This window comes from Heterodontus francisci, chromosome 1 (assembly GCF_036365525.1).
Source record: "Heterodontus francisci isolate sHetFra1 chromosome 1, sHetFra1.hap1, whole genome shotgun sequence".
In the NCBI taxonomy this organism is placed as follows: domain Eukaryota; kingdom Metazoa; phylum Chordata; class Chondrichthyes; order Heterodontiformes; family Heterodontidae; genus Heterodontus; species Heterodontus francisci.
In genome coordinates, this window is record NC_090371.1 from 240,929,493 (window position 1) to 240,943,687 (window position 14,195).

Consider the following 14,195-nt stretch of genomic DNA (forward strand, 5'->3'; position numbering starts at 1 on the left):
GGATGATCCTCTGGATGTGAAGGCTGGTGGGGTGGAAAGTGAGGACAAGGGGAACCTGGTTGCGGTTCTTGGAGGGAGAGGAAGGCGTGAGGGCAGAAGTGCGGGAAATATGCCAGACACAGTTGAAGGTCCTGTCAACCACAGTGGGGGGAATCCTCACTTGATTGTTCAAATCAATGCTGGCCGGCAGCCAGGATTTCAACCTTCCTAGCTGCTCCTCTGTGTCACTAACCCAACCCAACCCCCCCCCCCCCCCCCACCATGTTCCTGCTGCTAGCCCAGCACTGCAGAAAAACACTACCACCACACCCATCTCACTCCTGCTTCCCTCCACAGCAGTCACTATTCTGACACCCCCACCCCCCACAATTTCCCTCTTTCCCCCGCAGCTTCTGACTCCCTCACTATTTATGGCGCATCAGCCGGTCCCGGTTCTCCGCTTGATTGCCAGTCAAACAGCCTTCTTCCCTATCTCCAATATTTTTTATAACCGATAAAGAGAAGTGTTCAATGAATATGAAAATAAACAATTTTTAAAGGTCCACCTGATCTTTTCTCCCAAATTGCTCACAGCAGTGTCCAGATTAATGTTTTGCTCCTGGCGACTCTTGGACAATCCTGGAAGATAGAAATCCGACGTTGGGTGTGAACAATCAGGTTTGCCTGTGTGATGTCCTTGTTGGTACAGCAAGTACTCTCATGGTATAGGCTCACAGGTGAAAGATGAATGAGGATAGGCACCAAAGTGCAGACTGCACCCTTGTAACTCTACCACAATGTGAGTCAACATTTTGAAGACAACAGGAGAGAAAATGGAAGGGAAGTTAGACAGTGCAGAATGTATAAATGTGTTTGCAAACTGCTCCAGTAATAAGTGTCAATCCTAATAGTTTCCTAATGTTGACATATTACGCTCTTCCTCCACGAACTCAAGAACTTGACCGCCTTGCAGCTCCTTTGCTCCTTCCAGCTGCCACCTCTTGCCTTCTTCATTTGATTGACAATCGCGACCGCGCGAATAACAAAAAAAATTCAAATCTGAATCGGAACCGACGTACGCACGCGCGCCGAGCGGCCATTGGCTGATTTCAATAGTCGCGGGATACTTGAACTGAATGGGTTACAGTTGCTGCTGGTGACGTATGGTAGTGAGAGGGTTCAGGGAGCGAGGGGGGGTTGAAAGAAGCAGAACAACTGCCCTAGCTCGCCCGGGGGAAGGGGGACAATTACCCATCCACGCAGTCTAGCGTTAGGACAAGTGTTGGCGTGGGGGACAAATTATAGAGTGGCACCTGGTAAGAGGAGTGCTCGAGCCGGGGGATTTGCGTTCAGCGACCGCCGCCTCACTCCCTTCTCAGCGAGCGGGGGCCCTGGGCTCAGCAGCAGCTTAACAAGCCGTCAAAGGGGAGGCAACAATCGGTCCGAGCCCGGGATAGGAGCCGCCGGTTTGCTCAACTCGATTCCAATTTGGCGGCGTATTTAACTTGTTTATTTTAATCTGATTTTTAAAAAAACCCGGAGCTCGGGATGTTTCGAGCTTCTCGCGACGTTGCTTCCAGGGACTGGGAAAACGTGTTGCCCTCCGGCATGAAAGCCGCAAGCTGGGAGGACCAGGAGCCAGGCGGTCGGGAGCAGAATGCCAACAGAGCCGCCGCCGCCGCCAGCCCAATGGGCGGTAGGAAGGTGCTCGGAGTGTTGCAGAACAACCAGCCTTCACAGCCCCACCGCAAGGCCGTAAGTAAGAGGCAGGTGTTGTCTGCTGCTGTCACTGTGGTCTCTGCAGGCGCAAGTTGGTGTCTGTAGTATAGACTTCTCGGATACCCACCAAATATACAGCTCAAGTATATCAGTGAGAATCCGGGCGGTATCATTAAATAGCGTGAAGTTCAAATTGCCCAACACGATTCCGTTTCCGTTTTGCAACGGCCTGTGGTTATTTTGATTGTCTGCTAACATTGAAAATTGAGGCTATAAGTTGGTGGCTTACCGAGTCGAACGAAGCCAGGCGATAATGTTGTATAATTGTAGTCATTGTGTAATGCAGCACTTTATCGAAGGCAGTTATTTTATAAACCGTAAATAAAGCTAAGCACTTCAATATTTTCCATCAACCCGCAAGTCAAAATGACCTTGCTGTTCGGCTGCTCTAATAATTTCACTTACTGGGTATTCAAAGAGCTCCAGAGTAAAATGTAGGGGCTATAAATTCAAATCGCTCTCTGTTCCTCCAGCACTATCAGATGTTGGGAAATCGTTCCTAACTGGTAGCATGGTTTGCTGGGGTCCTGTGGCTCCGACGAGTGATTTTTGTAGCCACGGTGGAGCTGTTTCAGTGCCACTGGAATGGACATGCCGACAATAAAGTAGACAATTATAGCAAAACCAAGCATTTTTCTATATAACTTGGGTAGTATTTTAAATAGATATGCTCCTTTCAACTAACGATACTAAAACTTAATGACCTTTTGTACATGTTGGGGGGACGCTCATGAATTTGAATTTATGGAGGCTGCTGGAAGTGCAGGAATAATTGACTGATCTTGGCTGCCAATAGATGAGGATTTCTATAAGCCTATTGTGGGGCCATACAAGCTTTTGTCTTCTATGTCCGGGAGCCAAGCATTAAAGTTTATCCACCGATGCAGCAGCTATACTAAATCTAGCATTTGCAAGACGCCAGGCCTGTAAAATTCAAACTTTACAAAATCAGTAAAGTTTAGTTTAGAGATACAGCACTGAAACAGGCCCTTCGGCCCACCGAGTCTGTGCCGACCATCAACCACCCATTTATACTAATCCTACCCTTGAGCACAGTGCCAAGATTTCTGCCCTCACGCCTTCCTCTCCCTCCAAGGACTGCAACCAGGTTCCCCTTGTCCTCATTTTCCACCCCACCAGCCTCCACATCCAGAGGATCATCCTCCGTTCCGCCATTTCCACCACCTCCAGCGTGATGCCACCACCAAATGCATCTTCCCCTCCCCTCACCCCCACTCTGGTTATATCTTGCATGCATCTGCAATCTTAAATCAGTAAGTGAGAGCTAATTCTTTCTGTATTTGACCTCTGAAGGGAATAACTTGCGTCAGGATGTTTTCAAGGGCAGTATCAGCAATTCACCCAAGTATCCTAGATATGGGTTGGATTATTTTGGTGAGGTAGGTTTCACAATTGAGCCTGATCTGTCGTCATTTGGTTTCCAGTTATGCACTTTTAAAAGCAGAGATCTCTGCTCTGATTTTTTTTTCCCTTTCCCTACTCTCAGAATCCATTCAACAATTCTAGTGCCACTGCAAACATTATTTAAAAAAAAAAGTATTTTTAAATGAGAATATTGTACCACTAGGCGCTGCTTCACAAACCACTGATCACCTCCAGGCGCTTACCCATTGTCTCTCGTGACCAGGGGGCCAAGGAAGAATTGTACTATCTCCTTTTGGAGGCCATGTCTGTCCTTAACTGACTAAATTGGGCCCAAACAAAGTCTTCTCTAATTCGATCATTAAAATTTTGTTCTTCAAACAAAAATCTGTATTCTGATTGTCTTTTTTCATGTATCTACACTGCACCTACAGGTTTCAACATCCGGATTGATCTGTAGCAATGATAACTCTGGCCCAATACTAACAGGAAAAGCACCAACAAAGCCGTCATTCACAATCCATGTGGATGAGCCTGATGGTGCTCCACGTCAAAGAATAAGCAGTAATGCAGGAAGTGCTGCAAGTCTGACACTAAATTCAGCTGTATTATCACTGGGAAATGGCAAGCCTTTGGCTTCTATTGAGTTTGCTGCAGATGTTAGCTTTGGTAAGTGTTTTTTTTAATTTTGTATGGTGCATTTGTATCTATTGGAATTTTACTGGTGACTTTCTTTACAACTTGGATTTTTAATGAGACATCACCATCCATGTCTATCTGTTCTAAGTTATTGCTGAATGCCGCCTTGTTACTCACCATTGTGTGTTTGCAGCATCTTAAGCAGTGGAGCAAGAATATAAGATAAATAAGAGCAGGAGTAGACAATATGCTCTCAAGCCTGCTCTGCTGTATAGTACAATTGCAGCTGATCTTCTGTCTCAACTCATTTCTTGCCTGCACCCTATGCGCCTTGATGTCCTTGAGCGATCAAAAATCTGTCTCAGTCTTAAATATGCTCAGTAATGGAGCATCCACAACCCTCTGGAGTAGGGAATTCCAAAAATTCACAATCCTTTTAAGTGAAGAAGTTTCTCCTTATCTCAGTCCTAAATGATCGACTGCATATCCTGAGACCATGTGATTTTCCCCAGGCAGGGGAAACAAGCCCTGTTGTCAACCTGGTCAAGCCTCTTCAATAAGATCGCCTCTCATTCTGCTTAATCCCAGAGAATATCGGCCCAATTTACTCACTCTCTCATCATAGTACAACCCTGTTGTCCAGGAGCCAATCTAATGAGCCTTTGCTGTATCGTCTCCAAGGCAACTATATCCTACCATTGATATGGAGACCAGAACTGCACACAGTACTCTGTGGTCTAACCAAAGCCCTGTATAATTGTAACAAGACTGACTTATTCTTGCAATCTAAGCACTTTGCAATAAAGACCAACATGTAATTTGTTTTCCTAATTGTTTGCTGTACTTGCATGGTAACTTCATGTTTCTTGTACGAGTACACCCAAGTAAAGGCCTGCTTGGGTCTGCAAATGAGACCCGACCCGAGCCCGACAGAACACCCATTTGAGCCTGACCCGGCCTGAGTCCTTTCATTTTTTTTTTCTCCAACCCAACCATCAGTTAACCTACCTTGTGTTTTTCACTTTGTTCCTTACCTGCACAAGCTTAAAATAACTGTAGCAAAACCACCTTTTAAAGTCCAAAATTAACATAAAAGTCACTTGCATGAGGTGGTGATGGAGCATGTCTGATCTGATCCGGCCCGACCCGAGCCCGAATGCCAGACCCGGAAGTGCAACCCGGCACATATCTGGCCCCGTCGGGGTTGGGTAGCAGGCCTTTACACCCAAGTGTCTCTGGACATCAACATTTAGAAGTTTCATGCCTTTTGAAAAAATATTTGCTTTTCTGTTACTACCAAAGTGAATAACCTCACTTATCCACATTATGCTCCATCTGCCCCCTTGTTGCTCACTCTATTAACTCCTGTCTATATCTCTTTACAACCTCTTTGCCCTCATAGCTTATATTTCCACTTAGCTTTGTATTGTCAGCAAACTTAGATACGTTATTCTTAGTCGCTTTATCTAGTCATTAATATAGATTATAAATAACTGATGTCCCAGCACTAATCCTTTTAGCACTCCATTAGTTACAGCCTACCAACTTGAAAATGCCCTATTTATCCTTACTCTTTGCTTCCTGTCCATTAACCAATTCTCTATCTGTGCTATCCCAAACTCCATGTGCCCGTATATTGCGTATTAGTCATTTCTGTGGCACTTTATTGAAATGCCTTTTGGAAATCCAAGTATACTGCATCTAGTTTTCCCCCTTATCTACCCTAATAGTTACATCCTCAAAGAGTAACAAGGCTTGCATCTTTGGAACCTGAAGTACTTGACTTTGGAATCTTCAGGTTTTTTTTGCCACTTTATTTAAATAAGAGGGGAAAAAAATTACACAGTCTTCCAATTTTTGTCCTCTTCCCTAGAAGACCTGACCCATACTGGGGTACATGTCCAAAGTGCTTGTCTTCCTCTGGTACTCTACCCATTTCTTCATGGGAAAGTTAGAAAATGAGTGCTAGCATGCTGTTTAACTGCTGACCGCATCACATTCAAGCTGGCTCCTTGCCTTCCTTGAAGGGTAGGCGGTGGCGTAGTGGTATTGTCTCTGGGTTACCAGTCCAGTGACCTAGGGTATTTCTCTGGGGACATGGGTTCGAATCCCACCACAGCAGAAGGTGGAATTTGAATTTAATTAATAAATCTGGAATTAAAAGCTAGTCTAACGATGGCCATGAAACCATTGTCGATTGTTGTAAAAACCCATCTGGTTCACTAAAGAACAAAGAACAGTACCGCACAGGAACAGGCCATTCGGCCCACCAAGCCTGTGCCGATCTTGATACCTGTCTAAACTAAAACCTTCTGCACTTCCAGGGACCGTATCCCTCTATTCCCATCCTATTCATGTATTTGTCAAGATGCCTGTTAAACGTCTCTATGGTGCCTGCTTCCACCACCTCCCCCGGCAGCAAGTTCCAGGCACTCACCACCCTCTGTGTAAAGCACTTGCCTTGCACATCCCCTCTAAATTTGCCCCTCGCACCTTAAACCTATGTCCCCTAGTAACTGACTCTTCCACCCTGGGAAAAAGCTTCTGACTATCCACTCTGTCCATGCCACTCATAACTTTTTAAACCTCTATCATGTCGCCCCCTCCAACTCCGTCGTTCCAGTGAAAACAATCCGAGTTTATCCAACCTCTCTTCATAGATAATGCCCTCCAGACCAGGCAACATCCTGGTAAACCTCTTCTGTACCCTCTCCAAAGCCTCCACGTCCTTCTGGTAGTGTGGCGACCAGAATTGCACGCATTATTCTAAGTGTGGCCTAACTAAAGTTCTGTACAGCTGCAGCATGACTTGCCAGTTTTTATGCTCTATGCCCCGACCGATGAAGGCAAGCATGCCGTATGCCTTCTTGACTACCTTATCCACCTGCGTTGCCACTTTCAGTGATCTGTGGACCTGTACACTCTCAGATCTCTCTGCCCATCAATGCTCCTAAGGATTCTGCCATTTACTGTATACTTCCCACCTGTATTAGATCTTCCAAAATGCATGACCTCACATTTGTCCGGATTAAACTCCATCTGCCATTTCTCCGCCCAAGTCTTCAACCGATCTATATCCTGCTGTATCCTCTGACAATCCTCATCACTGTCCGCAACTCCACCAACCTTTGTGTCGTCCGCAAACTTACTAATCAGACCAGCTACATTTTCCTCCAAATCATTTATATATACTACAAACAGCACTGATCCCTGCGGAACACCACTAGTCACATCCCTCCATTCAGAAAAGCACCCTTCTACTGCTACTCTCGGTCTTCTATGACCGAGCCAGTTCTTTAGTTTTTTTAGGGAAGGAAATCTGCTGTCCTTACCTGTTCTGGCCTACATGTGACTCCAGACCCACAGCAATGTGGTTAACTCTTACATGCCCTCTGAAATGGCCTAGCAAGCCTATCAGTTGTGCCTAACCGCTAAGAAGTCAATAAAAAGGAATGAAACCGGATGGACCACCCGGCATCGATCTAGGCACCGGAAACGACAATGGCAAACCCAGCTCTGTCGACCCTGTAAAGTCCTCCTTACTAACATCTGGGGGCTTGTGCCAAAGTTGGGAGAGCTGTCCCACAGACTCGTCAAGCAACAGCCTGAGATAGTCATACTCACGGAATCATATGTTACAGACAATGTGCCAGGCACTGCCATCACCATTCCTGGGTATGTCCTGTCCCACCAGCAGGACAGACCCACCAGAGGTGGTGGCACAGTGGTATACAGTTGGGAGGGAGTTGCCCTGGGAGTCCTCAACATCGACTCTGGACCCCATGAAGTCTCATGACGTCAGGTCAAACATAGGTAAGGTAACCTCCTGCTGATTACCACCTACTGCCCTCCCTCAGCTGATGACTCAGCACTCCTTGGAGTTGAGTACCACTTCGAGGAAGCATTGAGGGTGGCAAGGGCACAAAATGTACTCCTGGGTGGGGGACCTCAGTGTCCATCACTATGAGTGGCTCGGTAGCAACTCTGCTGGCCGAGTACTAAAGAACATAGCTGCTAGACTGGGTCTGCGGCAGGAGGTGGGGGAACCAACACGAGGGAAAAATATACTTGACCTCGTCCTTATCAATCTGCCTGCTGCAGATGCTTCTGTCCATGACAGTATTGGTAGGAGTGACCACCGCATGGTCCTTGTGGAGACGAAGTCCCGCCTTCACATTGAGGGTACCGTCCATCGTGTTGTGTGGCACTATCACCGTGCTAAATGGGATAGATTTCGAACAGATCTAGCAATGCAAAACTGGGCATCCATGAGGTGCTGTGGGCCATCAGCAGCAGCAGAATTGTACTCAACCACAATCTGTAACCTCATGGCCTGGCATATTCCCCACTCTACCATTACCATCAAGCCAGGAGACCAATCCTGGTTCAATGGAGAGTGCAGGAGGGCATGCCAGGAGCAGAACCAGGCATACCTCAAAATGAGGTGTCAACCTGGTGAAGCTACAACACTGGACTACTTGCATGCCAAACTGCGTAAGCAGCATGCGATAGACAGAGCTAGACGATCCCATAACCAATGGATCAGATCTAAGCTCTGCAGTCCTGCCACATGCAGCCGTGAATAGTGGTGAACAGTTAAACAACTAACTGGAGGAGGTGGCTCCACAAATATCCCCATCCTCCATGATGGGGGAGCCCAGCAGATCAGTACAAAAGATAAGGCTGAAGCATTTGCAACAATCTTGCAAATTGTTGATCCATCTCGGCCTCCTCCTGAAGTCCCCAGCATCACAGATGCCAGACTTCAGACAACTCAATTCACTCCGCGTGATATCAAGCAACGACTGAAGGCACTGGATACTGCAGAAGCTATGGGCCCTGACAATATTTCAGCATTAGTACTGAAGACCTGTGCTCTAGAACTTGTCGCACCCCTAGCCAAGCTGTTCCAGTACAGCTACAACACTGGCATCTACCCTGCAATGTGGAAAATTGCCCAGGTATGTCCTGTACACACAAAGCAGGACAAGTCCAACCCGGTCAATTACCGCCCCATCAGCCTACTCTCAATCATCAGTAAAGTGATGGAAGGTGTCGTCGACAGTGCCATCAAGCGGCACTTGCTTAGCAATAACTTGCTCAGTTTGGGTTCCACCAGGGCCACTCAGCTCCTGACTTCATTACAACCTTGGTTCAAACATGGACAAAAGAGCTGAACTCGAGGTGAGAGTGACTGCCCTTGACATCAAGGCAGCATTTGACCGAGTATGGCATCAAGGAGCTCTAGCAAAACTGAGGTCAATGGGAATCGGGAAAAACACTCCGCTGGCTGGAATCATACTTAGCTCAAGGGAAGATGATTGTGGTTGTTAGAGGTCAATCATCTGAGCTTCAGGACATCACTGCAGGAGTTCCTCAGGGTAGTGTCCTAGGGCCAACCATCTTCAGCGGCTTCATCAATGACCTTCCTTCAATCATATGGTCAGAAGTGGCGATGTTTGTTGTTTGTGCAATGTTCAGCACCATTCGGGACTCCTCAGATACTGAAGCAGTCCGTGTAGAAATGCAGCAAGACCTGGACAATATCCAGGCTTGGGCTGATAAGTGGCAAGTAACATTGGCGCCACACAGGTGCCAGGCAATGATCATCTCCAACAAGAGAGAATCTAACCATCTCCCCTTGACATTCAACGGCATGACCATCACTGAATCCCCCACTATCAACATCCTAGGGGCTATCATTGACCAGAAACTGAACTGGAGTAGCCATATAAATACCGTGGCTACAAGAGCAGGTCAGAGGCTAGGAATCCTGAGGCGAGTAACTCGCCACCTGACTCCCCAAAGCCTGTCCACCATCGACAGGGCACAAGTCAGGAATGTGATGGAATACTCTCCACTCGCCTGGATGGGTGCAGCTCCAACAACGCTCAAGAAGCTCGACACCATCCAGGACAAAGCAGCCCGCTTGATTGGCACCCCATCTACAAACATTCACTCCCTCCACCACTGACGCACAGTGGCAGCAGTGTGTACTATCTACAAGATGCACTGCAGCAATGCACCATGGCTCCTTAGACAGCACCTTCCAAACCCGTGACCTCTGCCAACTAGAAGGACAAGGGCAGCAAATACATGGGAACATCACCACCTGCAAGTTCCCCTCCAAGTCACACACCATCCTGACTTGGAACTATATCGCCGTTACTTCACTGTCGCTGGGTCAAAATCCTGGAACTTCTTTCCTAACAGCACTGTGGGTATACCTACCCCAAATGGACCGCAGCGGTTCAAGAAGGCAGCTCACCACCACCTTCTCGAGGGCAATTAGGTATAGGCAATAAATGCTGGCCTGGCCAGTTATGCCCACATCCCATGAATGAAATTAAAAAAAAAAAAAAAATGCTTTGTGCCCTGTGTCTTTGGATAGGAATCAGGGAATGAGTTATCTTTCTCTCGCAGCTGTTGGTTCCAAGACCAATTGGTGTAGAATCTAAGGAGCCCAAATTGATTCAGTAGTTTTCCCGTTGACTCAATCCTTTGTAGGGGGATTAGCCTTTGTAACTGTCAGCACTACCTCCAGTCTACAAGGTTCCCTTGGGTCTGCATGACCAAAATGGAGACTGAACTCCAATGCGGTCTTCCGACTTCCACTGCAATACTGCTGTTTGCTTTCTTTCCCCACCCCCCCCAACCCCCCCCCACCACCCCAATGTTTGAATATAGCCAGAATCTTTTTTTTTGTGTGTAGAATACCTTGGTGTACTGAATTTCATCTACCATTATGTCCATATGACACAAAGCTGGCTGGGAGTGTGAGCTGTGAGGAGGATGCAGAGAAGCTCCAGTGTGATTTGGACAGGTTGATTTGAGTGGGAAAATACATGGCAGATGCAGTATAATGTGGATAAATGAGGTTATCCACTTTGGTGGCAAAAACAGAAAGGCAGATTATCTGAACGATGATAGATTGGGAGGTGCAGCAAGACCTGGGTATCCTTGTGCACCAGTCGCTGAAAGTAAGCATGTAGGTGCAGCAGGCAGTTAAGAAAGCAAATGGTATGCTGGCCTTCATAGCGAGAGGATTCGAGTACAGGAGCAAAGATGTCTTGCTGCAATTATGCAAGGCCTTGGCGAGACCACATCTGGAGTATGGTGTGCAGTTTTGGTCTCCATATCTAAGGCAGGATGTTCTTGCTATGGAAGGAGTGCAGTGAAGGTTCACCAGACTGATTCCTGGGATGGCAGGACTGACGTATGAAGAGAGTTTGGATCGATTAGGCTTGTATTCGCTAGAGTTTAGAAGAATGTGAGGGGATCTCATAGAAACCTACAAAATTCTAACAGGACTGGACAGACTAGAAGCAGGAAGGATGTTCCGATTGTGGGAGAGTCCAAGACCAGGGGTCACAGCCAAAGGATACGGGGTGAGCCATTTAGGACTGAGATGAGGAGAGATTTCTTCACCCAGAGAGTGGTGAACCTGTGGAATTCTCTACCACAGAAAGCAGTTGAGGCCAAATTATTAAATATATTCAAGAAAGAGTTAGATATAGTTAATAGGGCTAAAGGTATTGAGGGATACGGGGAGAAAGCGGGAACAGGGTACTGAGTTTGGATAATCAGTCATGATCGTATTGAATGGTGGCGCAGGCTCGAAGGCCCGAATGGCTTACTCCTATTTTTCTATGGTTCTATATTTACAGATTGTTTAATTTTTGTATGCCCTTGGATGCTTCGTCAGAATTGACTGCTTTTCTAGTTCAGTATCACTATCAATTTATATTGAGATATCTGAATCCAGGTTTTTTCTACATTTAAAAACTGTAGGTACCACAGCAGCATTCCTTGGGCCACTACTTTATATTTTGCAACTTTGTCTTCCCTAGATGTTTAATCGCTAAGTCAAGTTTCTTCCTTAAGCCAATTTTCTTCTTTTCGAGATTGTGCCTCAAACTTAAAGTAGACAGAGTTAAAGGCTTTCTTACAAATCTTTCTGGAAGTCTAAGTGTGCTACAACAGGAATTTAGAGTTCAGTTGGGATACCAGAAATTTGAGACTGTTTAATAGTTTTGTATAATCTTAATGTGTTTTATTGCTTCCATTATTTTGCCAATTCTAATCGCCTGAGCCTACTTTAGTAGTGTTCCTTGAAGTTTATTTTTAGGGTCACCCTCTCCTGTTATTTTGTTACCCTAGCACAAACCTAAAAACAATGTATTTATATCAGGCCTTTAACATAATAAAATGTCCCAAGCCTCTTCACAGGAGTTATAAAGTAAAATTTTACACCAAGCCACATAAGTCTAATATTAAGGCAGATGGCCAAAATTTTGAGCCAAGAGGTTTTAAGGAGTGTCTTAAAGAAGGAAAGAAAGATGGAGGGAATTTCAGAGCTTGGGTACTTGCAAGCTGAAGGCTCACCTCCAATGATGGAGCAGTTAAAATCAGGGATGCTCAAGAGGCTAGAATTATAGGAGCACAGATACCTTGCGAGCGTTGTGGGGCTGGAGGAGATTCGACATGGGGAGGGGTGAGGTCCTGGAGGGATTTGAAAGCAAGGATGAGAATTTAAAAAGAGGTGTGGCTTAAATGGGAGCCAATAAAGGTCAGCAAGCACAGGAGTGATGGGTGAATGGGACTTGGCACGAGCTAAGACATGGGCAGCAGAGGTTTGGATTACCTCAAGTTCACAGAAGATAGAATATGGGAGGCTGGTCAGGAGTGTGTTGGAACAGTCAGCTGAGGCAGGGGCAGAATTAGATGATATGGAGGTGGAAATGGGTGGCCTTGGTGATAGTGTAGGTGTGTGGTACTGGCAGTCGCAGACAGTTGTCAACGCAAGGGATGGAGTCTGTAGCTAGGTTTTTAGTCTTTCCAATATTCAGTTGGAGGAAATTTCAGCATATCTAATATTGGGATGTCAGAAAAGCAATTTGATGTTGTGACAGTAGAGAGGTGCTGAGAGCCACCTTTTCTTTCCAAGATTGCCGCTTTTTTCTATTTAAGTTCTAATCGATTTCCACCCTTCCCATAGTATTGAGACTGCCTTGTTCAAAAGTACCAATGACATTTTATGACTGCAGCTTGCTGTCTTTTTAAACTCTCTGGTACTTCCGGCACTGTTGAATCCAGGGGAAATTGTAGTGATCACGTGTGCTGACTCAAGGTAGTCATTTACTTCCTTTTGCATCTTTTTATTTCCCCCTGCAACAAATTTCCTTTTTTGTGAACTGATTCAGCCTTAAGCTCTCCAATGTTATGTGGGGAACACTTAAAATAAATCAGGCTACTGGATCATCCACATTGGACAGCTTATTTCCTGTTGTGAAAAGTGATGCACCTAATAGCAATAAGTAGTGGTTGCTCTGGATTTTGTTTGACTGAATAGGGTGCCCAATGCTCTAAATATTGCTGAACTCCGGTGACTTTGCAGTGACCTGAAAACTATGGGTACCATCTTAGACCATAAGCAAATTTTTATTTTGTTCACTTGGGTTACTTCTGCAGCTGAATCGAACCATGTAATTTCTAGGTCTGCCTTTTTAACTTTTTTTTTGTTCCTAATTTGTGGTTACCTGGTGATTGCAAGGGCAGAATGGGGCAAATTGTCTTTGTGCTAGTGACACTGGCTTCCAATTGTACTGGTAGTGCAATACACCCTGTACTAGCAGCAATTCACAGTTGCGCTACTCTCATCCCTGTAGAGCAAGTTTTGGATATCAGATACAAAAATGCAGCCTTAGTCCAATTTGGCCAATTTCAACCGAACAGCTGACTGAAGAGTAATGTTATTTAAAGGAATGGTATACAACGCAGGCCTTAAAATGAATGTGGCATTACCACTGTTGATGCAAAGTGAATGTTGGTATCCTGAGATTTTCTTCCTAAATTTCACTTACACTTCATTATTCTTTTGATTTGGTGCCAAAGGTGCTTTATAAAAGCATATGGAGTGAATGCCTGGCTGAAGAAGCTTCTAACTACTTAAGGTCTGCACAAAATGTGTGAAAGCAGATTGATATTTATAAGCAAGATGGACACTGATCATGTTGATTCACAGCACTGTTGTGGAAGTAACATTGCTTCGAGCAGCTACATAATCCGCTTTCTCTTTTTTTTATATATAAAAAAGATTCCCCGATGGTGCTGGACATGTCGATATCTTCAAATGAAGAAAAGCAAGTAAATGCTAATGCATTACCTGAATATGCAGATGATATTCATAAATACCTAAGAGAAATGGAGGTAAATAATCTTGAGCAGACTGTTCATTTCAAGCATATCTATCTATCCTTAGTTTTTCAGTGGATGTTTTAAACCCACATTATATCTGCAGATGTATTAACTCTCATTGTATAAGCATGAAGTTTATTTCCTTCCTTCTGAGGTGATGGACTTGTGTTGGCAACTCTTAAGTACTTTACCCAAATGAGACTCATGCAAGCCTTAAC

At 45.4% G+C, this 14,195-nt stretch overlaps 1 protein-coding gene across 2 annotated transcripts in view; it reads left to right on the plus strand.

The window, feature by feature from the left end:
- Window positions 1–1,133: 1,133 nt before the first annotated feature.
- Window positions 1,134–14,195, plus strand: part of ccna2 (cyclin A2) — a 47,544-nt gene continuing 34,482 nt past the window's right edge. The window contains exons 1-3 of one of the 2 annotated variants that reach the window (XM_068042322.1): window positions 1,134–1,734; window positions 3,576–3,810; window positions 13,877–13,989. In XM_068042322.1, the coding sequence (XP_067898423.1) occupies window positions 1,528–1,734; window positions 3,576–3,810; window positions 13,877–13,989 (555 nt within the window). In that variant the 5' untranslated portion in view covers window positions 1,134–1,527. The remainder of the gene's footprint in view (window positions 1,735–3,575; window positions 3,811–13,876; window positions 13,990–14,195) is intronic. The other variant, XM_068042311.1, reaches the window with a different exon arrangement.